We start from the raw sequence: 18,640 nt of genomic DNA, 5'->3' as shown, positions 1-18,640 counted from the left end.
GGAGCGATGGAACTTTCCTCTGTGCTGTGGTGCTGTGGATGGGAAGCACATTCAAATGAAGGCACCCCCCAACTCTGGCTCCCTGTATTTCAACTACAAGTTGCACCATTCCCTGGTCCTGCTTGCAGTTGTAGATGCGAGATACAGGTTCAGGGTGATAGATGTTGGAGGTTATGGCAGAACCAGCGATGGAGGGATCTTTGCCAACTCCGCCTTTGGCCAGGCTCTGCGTGCAGGTACACTGGATCTGCCTCCAAACCAGCACTTACCCGGAGCTGACCACCGAGGATCCCAGCCTCATGTATTTGTGGCAGACGAGGCGTTTCCTCTTCGCCCCTACCTGATGCGCCCCTTTCCTGGACGTGGTGGCCTAACCCTGGAGCAGCGCATCTTTAACTACCGCCTCTCCCGGGCCCGGCTGGTGGTGGAGGATGCGTTCGGGATTTGGTCGTCCCAGTGGAGAATGTTCCGCACTCTGCTGGAAATCCACCCTGAAGTTGTTGAGAAATGTGTGAAGGCGACGTGTGTTCTCCACAACTTCATGAGGATGTCTGCAGATGGGCGAGCGCCTGCATGCAGAGGAGCGGTGGAGCAAGAGGAGCCACTTCCAGGTGTGCGGCGGATGGGGGCCAACAATGCGACCCGAGACGCACTCAACACTCGAGATGTGTTCATGGCCCACTTCTGTGAGGAGGGAGCAGTACCGTGGCAGCCAGCAGAATAGTCATGTCCTCACAGGACTGACCCACAACGGCTCTTTTAAGAGCCACCCACAAATACCTAAAGAGCACTCCTTCTATTATAACATTTAAGCAGCTACATTTAACAATGTACAAATAAAATGTGTATATTAATGTTTTTCTTGTGTACATGTTTCTATATTCAATACTCTTTGGAGCTTTTTTTCCATCCTGTTTGCAGGTAATGGCTGCCAGACTCTACTCCTTCCCCAGACTTCTGTATCATCACAACGTGCACGTTCAGACCAGTCTAAACAACACAAGGTGAAATAAATAAAACAAATTTCCAACAGAAAACTGTTTTTTTCCTTCTAAGATTATATGAAACTAAATATCTACAATTGGGGAAATCAACATTTTCAATCAATCAGGATTATAAATGATAAAGGTGTGCTTAAAGTCACAGTCAAAAACAGGAGTTGCAGAGAGCATAATTTTTTTTTATTTAACAAAACATAAAACTATATACATAAAATATAGAGACAAGAATAGAAAGGATCTTAATTGGAGGAGGTGCGGTGGAAGAGGAGGGACACACCGGAGTCTGGTTCCTCTCCTGCAAAAAGTGTCACCTCATTCAGGTCAAATTACTGAGTTGGCTCCAATTGTTCCAAATTTAGCATAAAAGTGCTGCTTTCATATAATAGTTTGTGTATTTGAAATTTGACAAAATCTTTTGATTGAGGCGGCACTTTTTGCAGGAGAGGAAGCAGAGAGAGGAGGAAGTGCTCATCTTCTGAGTAAGGTTTCCTCAGTTCTGCCAGCAACTCCCGCTCAAACGCTGATGGCTCTGAGCGGTCCTGGAGCCTTCTTCCTTGCCTCTTACGAGGTGGCCCTTTAAAGAAACACAGGACAATGAGAATCCTGACAGCTGAAATATGTTTCACCCACAATTCAACCAATTATTACAAAGAAAATAACATAAGCAACAACTAAATTCTGTGTTAAAAGAAGAATATGTGTAATTTAACAATATCTAAACAACTTTTATGTTAAATTATGTCAAAGTAAATGAGCATTCATAGTACAATTGTTATTTAAACTGACCATGATTATTTCACATCTGAACAAATTCAGTAAAATTCCTAGATTCACAGTTCATCATTCAAAGACACACACAAATGAATGACTATTGGACCCAAAAGTATGATAAAAGTTTCAAAAGAAATATTTTCTTGACACAAGCACGTAGCTCTCCAAAAATATACATCTATAGTATTTTTTGGAATCTACTTGATTGTGTGGATCTTTTTCAAAGCTTTTAAAATATTCCTACATTCTCAACCTTAGCAAAATTCCTGCACACCTGAAGGTGTAGGAGCAGATGAAGGGCCAGCCTGCGCAGAAGAGGCAGAAGAAGCAGCAGCAGCAGGCACAGGTGACTCTGGGTTAGAAGAGGATGGTTCTGTCCCAGGTCCTATGTCAGCAAGTTCTGTATGAAAAAATAAATGATTAAATAAATGCACCGTTTCTGTTTTTGGTTCTATTTTTCCAAAAAAATAAATATTATTTATATTATTTCCACTGCTTGTACTCCTGCTACTAAATATCAAGGCAGCACACCGATCAGACAGAAATCAATGTATTTTGTTTAGCTATCATAAAATGTTTGTGTGAGTGTTTTTTTCAACAAAATCAGACATAAAGCACCTGACATCCCTGCTCCTGCTTCTTCCTGTGGCTCTTCTGGGTGGTCATACCCTGCTTCCTCCTCTTCCTCGACCCTTGGCAACAGCATGTTGCCTGACGTCTCCCGTGGGGCGATGTGGGGGTCGAGGAAGGATAAAACAGCTCGGTATTTCCACCCCTTGGCTGACCCTGCCTCTGAACCACTCTTCTTCCTCCTCTCTTGCTCCTTCCTGAACTCCTTGGTGTACTTGTCCCTCAGGCTCTTCCACCGATTTTTGCACAGTTCCTCTGGATAAACATTGGTTTTAGCGGGAAAGATAGCAGCGGCTGTACAATGTTCTGACTGAATGTAGCACACAATACAGCGCGATGAAAAGTTTAGATAACTTACTTGGGACCCCGATCTCCTCGCTGATCCTCCCCCAAGCAAGATCCTTTCTATTCTTGTCTCTGTAGTGGAAAGACGACGTGTCGTACAGCTCCGGACGAGCGCACACAGCCACAATCAACTTGTCCTCCATCGTTGTCTTTCTTTTCCGGACTCCTGGTCCTGACGTAAACGACGTGAAACGTAGTGACGTAGCAGCGGAGGGATCGTCTCTGATTGGTTGACGCTCAGCGGCAGCGCGTCGAAAGTTCAGTTTTCCCAACTCTCAAAAAGCGACGCTCACGACGCTCCTGACGCCGGAGACGAGCGTCGTGGGCATCGACGCTCGAAACGCTGGAAAAGCGACGCTCATGACGGTCCTGATGCGCCGCCCCGCCGCCCGCCGCTCCACGACGCTCGTCCACCATCGACTTTGCATAGAAAAGCGACGCTCACGACGCCCGCGACGCTTTCGGTGTGAACGTAGCATCACATATCGCTCGACCAACTTTTTCAGCTCACTTCCACTTATTGGTGATTTTTTACCAAAATCCAGCTTCATTTGTTTGCGTGCCGGGGGACCTGAAGTAACTGTAGAACTGCTGGCTATCTTGTTACCTGAAGGCTTTGCTTCCAGTTGCATCCCGCTGTGCTGTGAATCCAAGTGTTTCCTCAAATTGGATGTAGAGTTTTTAGCAGTCGACAATGTTTTTGAGCCAGCGCAAAGTTTGCAACACACTGAGATATTTTTGTCATCTTTACTGGACAAAAATGAGAAGTAATGGTTGTATTTCCAGGGAGCAAATGCACCTGTTTGTGTTGCTTCTCCTGCTTCTTTCATTGTTCACGTCTGATGAGGTGGATAGGATTTGTTGTTTTGGTCTCAGACTCTCTACGCACACACAGCATTAAAGGTGTAATACAGGATTTTCTATTTGCTTTGAGTTCCGGGTGGATCATCTAAATAACTGGTGGGTCTGTTTGTCAATCATTCTGACGAGCTGCTTTCATCAAGCCATTGTGTGCTCGCTCCCAATCACGTTCTACGTATTGCACATTCAGAGTGTTTATGTAGCCGGTGAGCTTCGGTTTCAGCTAGTGCTTACCGATGGCGAGTCTGAAATAATGAAACTGTAACTGTTTCGGAAAATAAGTGTAACCAAGGGGAAGTGAAACTAAAATTAGGAGTGGTACTGTCACTTTAAGAGCACAGCAGGGCTAGTTTCCAGAGCTGACTTCAAGTGAGATTTTAAAAAACACTCATGGAGAACAGGAGGGAAAAGATACATGCGCAAGTATCTGGAGAAAGAAGGTGATTGAGGCGTGCTGGTTGTGCTATTTCACCACCATGCTGAGAGAGATTGAGCTACAGAACAGCGTGACTGATCTTTATCAGTGTATGAAGTTAATATCATTTGTTCTGTATACTCTGAGTATAATGGTTTTCAATTGTGTTCTGTGAATTCAGAGGGGAGATTCGCTGTGTTCCAGGTGTGTGTGTGTGTTCATGCACAGGTCAACCACAGGAGTGGAATTAAGTTTATATTTTGTGTGTGAACTATGTTTGAAGGCATGTTAATATGGTTGTACTGTAAAGTTTGTGTTGTTTATAAAGTTCAATTTCATGCATTTACTGAAATTGGTGAATATTTTTGTTTGAAGAAACTCCTTCTGATGTATTATATCTGTGTTGTCTCTGTTTAGGAGGGAGAGCTAGTACTGTTGTCTATATCACTACCATATTTGTACGTATTGATTTTGTTTCACAGCATTTCTGCTTCTACTGCGAACTACCAACCTCAATCCTGTCACATAAATGCTGAGTCTAATGCTGTTAACTCAGTCGGGGAATAAAGTCCCACATAAAATTTATATTGTGTCCAGTCCAGTCATTGCATGACCTGGCTACATAAGCTTTATGATCGAGGCCGATCGCTGAAACTGTAAACAGAGCCGTGCACGCCCAGAGAAGATGGGTCGCGCTTCCGACATTGATAGGCGTTTCCTGGGAGAAGCAGGAGAGCACTGCGGATGGTCTGGCGCATGCGCGTTTTTCAAAAAGTCAGTAACAGACGTTTGGCTTCGTCTTTTCGAGAAAATCCTGTATTACACCTTTAATATACGTGACCCAGCGTTTTGTCCTCCCCTGGGAAAACGTGACATGCGACCTCACTCCCAAATGCAAGAGAAACAGATTACTGGTTTGGAAAAAAGAACGTGTTAGATTGCTCGTTACTGAAAGAAAGTAATCAGATAACGCTTTAATTAGTAGCGCGTTAGTGACAACACTGGACATCAGGTCCAGTTTTTCACCCCAACAGGTTCTATCAGAGAACACAGCTGAGCTGCTGTTCATGCTGGAGAGTTTAGACCTGGCTGATGAAGGACTCTTGGTCCAGTTTTCTCCAAAGTAAAACCAACAACCTGCCTTTTAGATCCCATTCCCACCACTTTCAAAATCTTTTCTTCGTTTCTTTGACGAGCAGTTTTTAAATATCATGAACTGCTCTCTTCAGACAGGTGTCTTCCCCACTGCCTTTAAAACAGCGGTGGTGAAGCCGCTTCTGAAGACGAGCAATCAAGACCCTAAAGACCTGAATCCAGCTGATTTAACCAGAGCTGAGCACACAGAGTTCAACATGTATCCATAATACACACATTTGGTGTTTTGTTTGCTGTGTGTAAGAGTTAATAGACTGAGCGGACGACACATTGTTTTTGTCTTTTTTTCGTTTTCTTTATTTTTATGTTTGCTGATGAAGAAAACTACTAAAAGTAAAACTATGACGACTAAAACTATTAAGCTAACTAACTTGGAATTGCAGCAAATACATTTTTAAAGAAACCCTCCCAACCCTGCCCACCCATCCCACTGAACCCAGGACCTTCTTGCTCTGATTCAAGAACGCTAATCACTGTGCACCGTGCTTTCTCCTCCTCTTCTTCCTCCTGCTCTTCTCTCTCTTTCTCTTTTTCTTATTTTCTTCTTCTTCTGTTTCTGTCTTTCTCCATGTGTCTCCTCTCAAACAGGACTGTATTCACTGTTACCCTGGTTTCTGCTCTTCAAGTGGTGGAACATGAGTAAAGTGAAGATCAGCACCAAGCCTTTAAAGACCACCAGGGTTAAAACCCTGCTCTCAGGAGATATCAGGCTGTTTGTGGAGGAACTCAAAGTCAACACACTCCCAGATACAGCAGGACTGAAGGAGGATCACATATTCATCTATACCTGATAGCTGTAGTTCTTCATCATGTCCACTAGATGGAGACACAGCTAAAGTTTGATGTTGAATGGCGTTCAATCTCTGACGAGATGGATCTAGACTAGATCTGTTTTTCAAACGTTTTAAATCTAGGGTAAATTTTTTTCATTAAAATAATCACGATGCAAACCACCGATCCAAAATGTTAAGAAATTACAATATAAAGCTCTTCCTGTCACAGTGTGTTTAATATGAATCAAATGAACGCAAAGAAAAAATTTATTTATCATCTTTCATATTTCTACTCGTTAATCGTTGTGGTTTTTCTAATTGAAGTTTTTTGTTTTGTCATGTGTTCACACAGGTGGACAAAGAAAATAATAATAAAAAGCTGTTAATTTCACCCGTAATGCAGCTCTGTATTTTCTTAACTCTCCTGTCAGAGTTCAGACCCCTGTGGTGTCAGGGAAAAGGACCAAAGGTCATTTCCAGCTGATGTTGCAGCTCGAGTGACAGACAATGTCCAATAGTTGCCTCTTTCTACGTCGCTGCCCTCTGAGCTTCACTCCATGAGGAGTATTTTATTCAGTAAACCTGTCAAGAGTCACATTCAGGACCTGGACATTGACACAGTCATTATCCTTGACAATCAGGTGCTAAGGTGTCTTGCAGCAGTACTGGAAAACCAACGCACAAGAACGAACGCCCTTCCTCAGCCACCATCACATCAGCAACCAACATTCTTTGTCCGGGAGGGTCAAACAAGCTGCAATACCAGTTCAGCTGACAGTGGGCAGCTGGGTAAGGCACGGGACTGGATGTTGCTGGCAGACCTGGACAAAAAATTTTGCTTTCCACTGGAGATTGCGTCCACCAATCTGCGTCCAGACCTCGTTCTGTGGTCATCCTCGCATAAGCTCGCTTATATTATTGAGCTTATAATACCCTGGGAGAGTGCAGTGGAGGAGGCCTATGAGCGGAAGTTGCTGAGGTATTCCGATCTCGCAGCAGACGCCAAAGAACAAAGCAGGTGTGAACAAGGTGTGAAAGTACGGACAGTGGAAGTAGGCTGCAGAGGCTTCGTAGCCACGTCAACATCTAGGCTACTTAGGGAGATGGAGTGCGGGGTAAGGCTCACAGGCAGGCTGTCAGTGACCTCTCCAGGGCTGCTGGGAAGGGGAGTCAGTGGCTATGGAGCAAGAGGACGGACTTGACCTGGGCCTCCAAATGTCTGATGGCTGATGGGGGTGAACCTGAGACGCTGGGACTCACAGCTGAACCCTCTGGAGGTGTCGTGGGCTTGTCAGCGAAACACCTAAGAAGGAGGGCGCCCATTTGACAACCCAAAGGATGCTGTCACTCATTTGCCTGCCACAGTGTCTCATCGGTGCCATAGGTATCTACTGAGGGATAACAACATCTAGTCCTACATAACTAATCTTGAGAAATGTGACAAATTAAGAAGCCTTCGAGGGTCGGCTTAAATCCATCCCTGTGTTCATAATGACAATAACTAAATGTATTCTGTGTTTGATAGTGACCTGAAAGTTGACCAGCCTCTTGAAATATTGAATAAATCTGTTGATAAGGCCTTCTCCTGAATCAGTGGTGCTCTGGCTGCTGGTCAGAGCGCCACCTGCTAGATCATATGGCTGTAATCAGATCCAGTCTGATAAAATGCTCAGTTTCCTTTTTCAATGGGAAACGGGTCCAAATGGCTCCATGAGTTTTGAAGTTTACTGACTGCTGAACCAATCCCACCCACTGCCGTAGCACTGGATTACAGAGATCACTTGGAAGGGTGTTCCTGGTGGCCATAAGGGTCAACCTGCTCAGCGTGGAGGTGTTGGACCGAGCACCACCATCATGACGTGACAGAAGGACGAGATCCCTCTGATGACCTTTGTCTGTCATTTCCTTGATTAGTCTGTGGTGATCTTCATCTGAATTGTTGTCAGGTATCATTCCAGTGGAAAATAACTGGAGTGTCACGAAAAAACAAGCCAGTACAGATATAGGAAACAGTACTTGTGCTGTATCTTCCTATCGTAACCTGCAATGCCTCTGAAGTCTACTTTAGTGACCAAACAGGAAAATCTGACTGAACGGCTTCTTCCACCACATTCCTGCTCTCTGCTGCAGTTTGGTACATCATCCTCAATGCAGGAAACTCAGAAGTCACTGTTTTACTGTGTTCAGTGTGCGGAAAGCAGCACGGTGGATTCTCTCAAGGATAAATTGAATATGGAGATTTTTTACATTTTTTTACTTCAAGGCAACAAGCACATATGGAACAGGATCTCTGGACAGATCGAGCAGACACTGGAGTGACGTTGGATTAAACCCACTCAGCCATCCAGAGAACATGCAACTTTCCATGACCTCCCTAAGTCATCTCTGACTTGAACAGGTTCTTCCTTTTTCAGGCTCCTCCTCTGTTTATCTGTGAGGCTGTATGGTATTCACGATCATTCTCTAACACCTCATCCAGGAGTAAACATGGCAGAAAAAAGCGTACCACAGTTCGACCGGGCGAGGATCTGCTGTGCAATCTGTCTGGATGTACTGCGGGACCCTGCTACCATTCCCTGTGGACACAGCTACTGCATGGACTGCATTAGACTTCACTGGGATAAAGAGGACGAGAAGGGATTGCACAGCTGTCCCCAGTGCAGACAGCACTTCGCACCCAGGCCTGCTCTGCTGAAAAACACCATCTTGGCAGATTTGATGGAGGAACTGGAGGAGAAAGCGGTCCAAGGTGCCCCAGGTGATCCCAGCTTTGCTGGAGCTGAAGACGTGGCCTGTGATTACTGCTCTGGAAGGAAGCTGAAGGCTGTGAAGTCCTGTCTGAAGTGTCTGGTGTCTTTCTGTGAGCAGCACCTCCAGCCTCACCACCAAGTAGCTGCATTAAAGACGCACAAGCTGGTCAACCCGTCCAAGAACATTGAGGAGAACATCTGTCCTCACCACAAGGAGGTGATGACGATTTTCTGCCGCAGCGATCAGGAGTGTATCTGCTCTCTGTGCTTCTTTGATCAACACAAAGAGCACGAAGTGGTTTCAGCTGAGGGGGAAAGGATGGAGAAGCAGAAAGAGCTGAAGCCAAGCTGTGACAGAATCCAAGAGCAAATCCAGGAGAGAGGGGAAGACATGATGATACTTCTGAAGGAGATAAAAGCCATCAATCTTTCTGCCGATAAAGCGGAAGAAGACAGTGAAAAGATCTTCAATGAGCTGATCCATCTCATCAAGGAAAAGCAGTCTGATACCAGAGAGCAGATCCGGTCCCAGCAGACAGCTGAGGTGAACCGAGTCAAAGACTTTCTCCTGAAGCTGAAGGATGAAATCACCGAGCTGAAATGGAAAAGCACCAAGCTGGAGCAGCTCTCTGGCAACCAAGACCACAACCAGTTCCTGCGTTTGTTCCCTCTACTGTCAGAAATCAGCGAAAGCACACAGTTGTCCCGCCCGAAACCCCGTCCACTGCGCTACTTTGATAACTTCACCACCGCCGTGTCAAGCGCGAGTTCCACACTGCAGAGTGTGTTTTCTGAGGAATGGCCCAAAATCTCTCAGACGCTGAACGAAGTGGAGGTTCTCCTGCCCCGAGCAGAGCCACAGACCAGAGCTGAATTCCTACAGTTTTTCTCCCAGATCTCTTTGGATCCCAACTCAGTAAACAAGCAGCTGATACTCTCTGACGGGAACCGGAGGGCGACATACGTGAGTAGAAGACAGACGTACCCCAGCCACCCTGACAGATTCATGAGCAGATCTCAGGTTCTGAGTGCAGAGGGTCTGACTGGACGTCATTACTGGGAGGTGGAGTGGAGTGACTTTGGCATTTACGTTGCAGTGGCATACCAGAGTATAAGCAGAAAAGGAGACGACAGTGAATTTGGAAATAATGACAGGTCTTGGGCCTTGCTGTGTTCGTATGGTGACTACCAATTCTTCCATGACAAAACATGTCAGTCCTTCTTGTCACCTTGGACTTCCAGAGTAGGAGTGTACCTGGACCACCAGGAGGGTATTCTGTCCTTCTACAGAGTCTCTGTGAGTACACCAGAGTGCACCATGACGCTGCTCCACAGGGTCCAGACCACCTTCTCTGAGCCCCTCCATGCTGGACTCAGGGCGTACTACTTCCAGGGCTCAGGGTCCACCGCTGAGTTGTGTCAGCTCAACTGAACTGTTGTAGGAAGAGAAACGGGACTGTCCTCTTCTATTGGTTTTCTGACAGCATGTGGAGGACTGACTGTAAGAGAATATTCCTTATCTCTTCTGAGGCCGAGACACTTTATGCTGATTGTTAAAGATGGAAGAAAACGATTAAATAAACTGCAGCTGATCCATGGAAGGAATTCAGAATGTTGCTTCACACATGGCTTGCTTTGTGAGAAGCAGAAGGAAGATGGATTGCGAACATTTTTCACATGACATGAAAGCATCACGTGGCAGTCGGAGACGGTGTCTCTGGACTGGCAGACCGGGGTGGTGGTCCCCCTTTTTAAAAAGGGAGACCAGAGGGGGATCACACTCCTCAGCCTCCCTGGGAAAGTCTATTCCAGGGTACTGGAGAGGAGGAGTTGACCGATAGTCGAACCTCGGATCCAGGAGGAACAATGAAGTTTTTGTCCTGGTTGAGGAACACTGGACCAGCTCTAGACCCTCCATAGGGTGCTCCAGGGTCCGTGAGAGTTCGCCTGACCAGTTCATATGTGTTTTGTGGACTTGGAGAAGGCATTTGACCGTGTCCCTTGGGGTGCCTTGTCGGGGGTGCTTTAAGAGTACGGAATCCGGGGCCCCTTGCTAAGGTCCGTCCAGTCTCTGTACTACCGAAGCAGGAGTCTGGTCCACGTTGCTGGCTGTAAGTTACTGCCATCTTGTTGTAAGATGCAGTCGTGTTGGTCTGTTGTGGTGAAGAAGGAGCTGAGCCCAAAGGAGAAGCTCTCAATTTACCAGTCAGCCTTCTACGTCACCAGGGAGGAGCTCGGACTAGAGCCGCTACTCCTCCACATCCAGAGGAACCAGCTGAGGAGGCTCAGCATCTGTTTAGGATGGAGCCTCCCTGGGGAGGAGTTCCAGGCATATTCCACCGGGAGGAGACCCTGAGGAAGACCCAGGACACGCTGGAGAAACTGTCTCTTGGCTGGTCTGGGAACGCCTTGGGATCCTCCCGGAAGAGCTGGAGGAAGAGTCTGGGGGACAGGAAGTCTGGGCGTCCCTGCTTACACTGCGACCCGGTCCCGGACATGGATAAGAAGTTGAAAATGGACGGATGGATGAAGTCAATCAAAAAATGTTTGTTTGTTTTTTGTTTCTTTTAATTGCTAAAGCTACATTTTAGTAGATTTGATGCAACTTGTCGTGTTTCTGTTTCCTGCTGTCCCCTAAAGGAAGACCCTCTGGGCTGACTTTCCAAAGAGCAACAATCTGAGTGTCTGCAAATCATGCAAACTACTGCGAGGGTGCATGTTGGTTCAAACAACTTTGCACTTTTTACCTACAAAGAAAAACAGCCAAACTGTTGATGTGTACATAAAACGTAACCTATTGTGAGAAATGAGTTTGAAAGCAACCTGTGGTTACACATATTACAAGCTCTTGTAATCGACATTTTTGAGTGAAAACAGTCATTTTTTTTTCAATGTTTTCCACAATAAAAAAAAGTTTGTTTGTCTCTTGTTTTAAAAGCTTGATAATTGTCTCACATTATAAAATGTAGCATCAGTGACAGCAACAGTAATGTAAGATAAATCTACAAGACAAAGCAAGTTTATTTGCGTGGCACTGCTGATACATGAGGCCAAAGGAAATAAAAAATATATAAATTGGAGCTAATAAAAAGTGCATTTAGAACAGTGAACAATTATTAAAATCATCAGAATGCTGCAGTGAGCAATAAAGATTTCAGCATTTTTGTGCAGACTTCAGGTGATGAGGAAGTTCTGCTTCTCGGGGAACATGATGGGCCGGTCCCAGACCACCTGGGGTCTGGAGGCTTCACAGGGAACAGATTATGTGAAATTTCATGATATAGCAGATCATAGTCCGCTGCAAACTATATATGAAACTCAGAAAGAAACCTCATCTATCAATGTTGAGAACAGGTTTGAAAAAAGAGAAAGTAAAGTACCTCTAAGCTAAAAGGAGCAGAGAAAACCAACATGAGGGAGCGTCATGTTCTGGTGGAAGAGATCCAGTTATGGAACAATCAAGACAAGGAAGCAAAAGAATGGAACTCACGCACCAGAAAAAAACATTCTATGATATTATATGTCAAACTGAAAGATTTATGGCCCCCAATAAACCCCTCCCCTACTTCCGACCCTCGCCATTTGTCCACGATTTGTCCATCGTTTGTCCATCGCGCATTTGTCCATTCCCCCCCCCCCCCCCCCAAACTTCCTCCCTTCTGAGGTCTTTTGAAGTTTTTATGAGGGGTCAGGTGTTGACACATCTGAAGGGATGACAGACAGACAGACAGAGGGGGGTGAATTTATATTGTACTTAAAGATGGCGGAGAAGAGTGTCATGAAGAGGTTATATTACAAGCCGAGTCATCCTGGTAGTTTCGGCGGGGTGGAGCGGCTTCATAAAGCGGTTCAAGATGAGACGGGAAAGAAAGTTAGGGTGGAAGATGTGAAAGACGTTTTATCATCTCAAGACACCTATACTCTGCATAAACCGGCTCGGGTACATTTTCCAAGCACCAGAGTTTTTGTTACAAGACCTCTCAAACAATTTCAGGCAGACCTTTGCGATATGCGGGCGTGAGCTGATGAAAATGATGGGTATAGTTATCTACTCACAGTCATAGACGTTGTTTTTCCAAATTAGCGTACGTGCGAGCTTTGAGAAAGAAGACCGCGGCTGAGGTGGTGTCTGCCTTTGAATCCGTCTTTCACGAGAGCCAGATGCCTGAAAAACTACAAACTGATGCGGGAAGAGAATTTTTCAACAAAAGTTTTGAGATTCCGATGAGGAAACACAACATCATACATTTTGCAACAGCCAGTGATCTAAAAGCCTGCGTGGTTGAAAGATTTAACCGAACGTTAAAGACTAGAATTTTACTGCTAAGAACATGCGTCGGTACGTGGAAGTCCTGCCAGACTTAGTAAAAAGCTATAACAACACTCACCACAGCAGTGTAAAAATGCGCCCGGCTGATGTGACTAAGGGCCTTCAAGTGTTTCACAATCTGTACGGTACGCCTACACCACGAGACAAGAGAAAACAAAAATAAAGGCAGGATTTAAGGTGGGCGATGTTGTCAGAATATCCAAGTTGCGAGGGGTCTTCGATAAAAATACGAACAGAGGTTCATGAACGAAGTATTTACGGTGTCAGAATGCATTCCGCGTACTCCACGTATATAAACTCAAAGATTATGACGGCGAAGCTATCGAAGGTTCATTCTATGAGCCGGAGCTGCAGAAAGTGAAAAAAAGACTCATTAACATTTAACTCTTTAACATTTTTCAATAATACAATTTTCAAACAGTCTGGGTTAGATATTACATTTTACTACAAACAGATACGTCTGGATGTCTGTAGCACTTTAGATGGTTATATGACCTTTTTAAAAGCTCTCCAGAGGTAAACCTAAAAATTATGATCCAAACAAGAAACTCAGGTTTCATCTTAACATAGAAAGCAGATAATCAAAAGTGTTACTATTTGTGACCTGAAGATAACCAAATTTGCTCCTAACTTGAAATTTTAAGTTACTGCTCTCAAAACTTTGAAACATGTCCTTTGTGATAAGCATCGTGAAATTTTCTCAAAAGAAGGGAAGGTTTTTAAAAAGTGTATAAAATACAAAAAGTATAAATGAATAATAAAATCATTCAAAGACAGTCTCATTCTAAAATATTCAAAATAAAGCCACACAAACTTAATCAGGAAGCGTAGACACAGCCTTCAATAAAATCAGAATATCTGGTTAACAGTTTTTATAAACTCAAATTCAATTTTCTGTATAAGAGACAATAATGATGTTGTCGATGTACGCCAAACAAAACCGAGTCAGCAGGTAATGTCAGCTTTGAAAGCTGCTGTCTCACAGCTGCAGCGTAGACAGTTGGACTGTCCAAAAAAAAAAACAACCCATCGTTAATCTTGTAAAGCGATATTGTTGGTCACAGAAGGTGAAACTAAACAAATCCAATGTATTCCTGTGTACAGCAGAACACAAATACACAACTGGGTACCATTTCGCTCTGGGTGCTATTGATACTAAAATAGCCTTAACATCTGGTACAACCAGAGTTAAAGGAATGACGCTGACATTTTTTTTTTTTCCCTCGGGTCCTGTGCAAATCTGTACTTCTTTGTTCCTGGTTTCAAAAATGGGGTTTATTGGTGTGTGATATGGAATAATGCTTTGTTTTCAAAGTATTCAGGAACACAGTGTGAAGGCCGCTCTGTTTTATCTGAAGTCACTTGGAAACAGCGTCTGCTAGTCTCGTGAGATCTAGCTATACGAGATGGCGTGGCCGGAAGTCATGCCAGAGTCGGGTTGGATTCTCCCCGGAGCAACAGCCTTGCTCTCAATCAGCTGATTTGTGTGTGCTTCCTCTGCAATCCTCAATAAATCCTCCCTGTGCAGCGTCAACACCTTGACTCGTCATCTTTTGCTCTGATTCACCAAAAATTCCACAACAGTTTGGGGGCTCGTCCGGGATCTAAATACAACATAAACGAGGTGAGTGCAAATGTTTCCTCTGTCAGAGTAGAAAAAGAGTGAGAAAATGTATATTGAGCTGATATTCTCTTTTCTTGTGCAACTGGTTGAGACTGTTCAGAAAAGAAATTGCTACAGGAACAAAAGAAAAAGCTAATGTAGAGCTGATGTTTATATTTGTTTCTTAATCTAAGTACTTTATTTTGTTCTTTCTTCGTTCTTATATAAATGCTGCTCTTACAAGGGGTTGTCATATTTTGTTCTTTGGTAATGTTTCTGTGGATTTGTTAGAAAGGAGAAGAAAATCTGTAATCGCAAATCATGTAGGATTGCTGGCTGTGGAGCCTTATCAAGCAACAATTAACTATGCGAAATATCCTGTTTGAGTTAAACAGTAGCCCTTATCAAAGGAAAAAGAACTGGGGGTCAGACCAGTGGTTCAAACATTGCTGAAACGAGGAGTGCCATGTGTGTCTCCAAACAACACACCAAAAAACCCCATTTTTGAAACCAGGAACAAAGAAGTACAGATTTGCACAGGACCCGAGGAAAAAAAATAAATGTCAGCGTCATTCCTTTAACTCTGGTTGTACCAGATGTTAAGGCTATTTTAGTATCAATAGCAGCCAGAGCGAAATGGGACACAGTTGTGTATTTGTGTTCTGCTGTACACAGGAATACATTGGGTTTGTTTAGTTTCACCTTCTGTGACCAACAATATCGCTTTACAAGATTAACGATGGGTTGTTTTTTTTTTTGGACAGTCCAACTGTCTACGCTGCAGCTGTGAGACAGCAGCTTTCAAAGCTGACATTACCTGCTGACTCGGTTTTGTTTGGCGTACATCGACAACATCATTATTGTCTCTTATACAGAAAATTGAATTTGAGTTTATAAAAACTGTTAACCAGATATTCTGATTTTATTGAAGGCTGTGTCTACGCTTCCTGATTAAGTTTGTGTGGCTTTATTTTGAATATTTTAGAATGAGACTGTCTTTTAATGATTTTATTATTCATTTATACTTTTTGTATTTTATACACTTTTCAAAAACCTTCCCTTCTTTTGAGTTTTTTATATCTATTTATTAGAATTTGGGTGGATGTGAAGGTTTTCCAGTGATCACGTTAATTGGGAAATATCAGAAAATTTCACGATGCTTATCACAAAGGACACTACATGTTTCAAAGTTTTGAGAGCAGTAACTTAAATTTTCAAGTTAGGAGCAAATTTGGTTATCTTCAGGTCACAAATAGTAACACTTTTGATTATCTGCTTTCTATGTTAAGACGAAACCTGAGTTTCTTGTTTGGATCATAATTTTTAGGTTTACCTCTGGAGAGCTTTTAAAAAGGTCATATAACCATCTAAAGTGCTACAGACATCCAGACGTATCTGTTTGTAGTAAAATGTAATATCTAACCCAGACTGTTTGAAAACTGTATGATTGAAAAATGTTAATGAGTTAAATGTTAATGAGTCTTTTTTTCACTTTCTGCAGCTCCGGCTCATAGAATGAACCTTCGATAGCTTCGCCGTCATAATCTTTGAGTTTATATACGCGGAGTACGTGGAATGCATTCTGACACCGTAAATATTTTGTTCATGAATCTCTGTTCGTATTTTTTATCGAAGACCCCTCGCAACTTGGATATTCTGACAACATCGCCCACCTTAAATCCTGCCTTTATTTTGTTTTCTCTTGTCTGGTGGTGTAGGCGTACCGTACAGATTGTGAAACACTTGAAGGCCCTTAGTCACATCAGCCGGACGCGTTTTTACACTGCTGTGGTGAGTGTTATTATAGCTTTTTACTAAGTCTGGCAGGACTTCCACGTACCGACGCATGTTCTTAGCAGTAAAATTCTAGTCTTTAACGTTCGGTTAAATCTTTCAACCACGCAGGCTTTTAGATCACTGGCTGTTGCAAAATGTATGATGTTGTGTTTCCTCATCGGAATCTCAAAACTTTTGTTGAAAAATTCTCTTCCCGCATCAGTTTGTAGTTTTTCAGGCGTCTGGCTCTCGCGAAAGACGGATTCAAAGGCAGACACCACCTCAGCCGCGGTCTTCTTTCTCAAAGCTCGCACGTACGCTAATTTGGATAAAACGTCTATGACCGTGAGTAAATAACTATACCCATCATTTTCATCAGCTAACGCCCGCATATCGCAAAGGTCTGCCTGAAATTGTTTGAGAGGTCTTGTAACAAAAACTCTGGTGCTTGGAAAATGTACCCGAGCCGGTTTATGCAGAGTATAGGTGTCTTGAGATGATAAAAAGTCTTTCACATCTTCCACCCTGACTTTCTTTCCCGTCTCATCTTGAACCGCTTTATGAAGCCCGCCGAAACTACCAGGATGACTCAGCTTGTAATATAATCTCTTCATGACACGCTTCTCCGCCATCTCTCGGTACAATATAAATTCACCCCCCTCTAACCATCTGTCTGGCTCCTACTCATCCCTTCAGATGTGTCAACACCTAACCCGTCGTAAAAACTTCAAAAGACCTCAGAAGGGAGGAAGTTTGGGGGGTGGGGGAGGATGGACAAATGCGCGGTGGACAAACGGTGGACAAATGGTGGACAAATGGCAAGGGGAGGGGTTTATTCGGGGCCATAAATCTTTCAGTTTGACATATAATATCATAGAATGTTTTTTCACCAGATTAAAAAAAAAGATAAGATCCAGGTGTTTAAAATACAAGGTGTTTATTAAAATTCAAAGATTTGATGTCGGACAGGGTTCTCCAACCGTGATCCTACAGAGAACCTACCCAGCATGTTCTCGCTCTCTCCCTGCTTCAACACTCCTGAGCGTAATGATTTCATCATCAAGCACCGAGCAGAGCCCAGTAACGAGAGCAGATGTGTGAAGTGTGTGTCTGAAGCAGGGAACGAGCTAGAACGTGCTGGGTAGGGGCTCTTTGGGCACATGGTTCAAAACCCCTGAAGTAGGGGAATCACTGTGATATGAAATAGAAGTGGTATTGAGAGTGGAGGAGCAGGATGCTCAGACTTCAGTTATGTTTGTTCACCATGTTCAAGATAGCTAGATCAATAAGAAATTGTGTAGTAACTCACACCAGCGTGTCGTTGTAACTTCACTGTTTTACTACGGGAATTTTACATATTCATGAAGCAGTCGTAGAGCTTTAGTTACATCAGTTCCTATGAACTGTTGTCCATTAAGACATACCTGTGAATAGTAAGGCCTCCGACACCCTCTAGCTCCTGCTCCGTCTCAGCGCTGCATTTGGTCAGATGATCAGGACTTGCTGCTGGACGGACTGGAGGCTCCAGTAATTATGAGTCTGAGATCACATGCGGAGTTCCTCAAGGCTCTGTTCTCAGACCACTTCTGTTCAGTATGTAGACGCTGGCCCTTGCTCAGATGATGGATGTCACTCCTGTCTCACCGATGCAGACGACACACAACCTTATATTTCATCACATGAGGAAGTGTGCTGATCATCTAATCAATGAGTGGATGTGCCAGAATTCTCTCCAGCTCAATCCAGATAAGACAGAAGTGATTGTCTTAGACCCCAAAAATGAAATGTCAAAGGTCAGTGCTCCCCTTCACTACATGTCACTTAAAGCTACAACTGTCATTATTGATCTGAATTTTCACAGGTCTTTTCAAACTGGCCTGAATATTTCACTTTCTCACCTTTTGTCACTGATGCAGAAACTTTCCTCACATGTGCTCTCTGCCCACAACTTCAACTCAAAAAGATATTTAGTGTTGCTGATTTTATATGAAATGATGAGCCAAGTGGAGGTGTGATCAGTAGCTGAGGGGCTCCTGATAAAACTGTTCACAAAAGGACAAATTCACTCTCTTAAAACGACAGACATGTTCTAAAAAGACATATTTACAAAATCTACCAACTAAAGGACAGCGGCGTTATTAGAACACACACGGAGCATTTAGTAAGATCAAAGGTGAAAGGTTTATTATCGTTACAGCTGCACATGACTCAGTTTCATCTTTTCCTCAGT

General features: G+C 43.8%; 1 protein-coding gene across 1 annotated transcript; it reads left to right on the top strand.

Annotated features, from left to right (window-relative positions):
- Positions 1-8,109: 8,109 nt before the first annotated feature.
- LOC115382397 (tripartite motif-containing protein 16-like) lies at positions 8,110-10,976 on the top strand. The gene has a single exon (XM_030084110.1). It carries the CDS (start codon positions 8,439-8,441, stop codon positions 10,131-10,133), a length of 1,695 nt encoding a protein of 564 aa, XP_029939970.1. The 5' UTR covers positions 8,110-8,438; the 3' UTR covers positions 10,134-10,976.
- The last annotated feature ends 7,664 nt before the right edge of the window (positions 10,977-18,640 follow it).

Source organism: Salarias fasciatus (genome assembly GCF_902148845.1).
Source record: "Salarias fasciatus chromosome 7 unlocalized genomic scaffold, fSalaFa1.1 super_scaffold_4, whole genome shotgun sequence".
NCBI classification, from domain to species: Eukaryota; Metazoa; Chordata; class Actinopteri; order Blenniiformes; family Blenniidae; genus Salarias; species Salarias fasciatus.
This window is presented reverse-complemented; position numbering and strand designations above follow the sequence as displayed.

Coding starts and splice junctions, on each gene's coding strand:
- LOC115382397 (XM_030084110.1), top strand. CDS start 8,439: ATGGCAGAAAAAAGCGTACCACAGTTCGACCGGGCGAGGATCTGCTGT.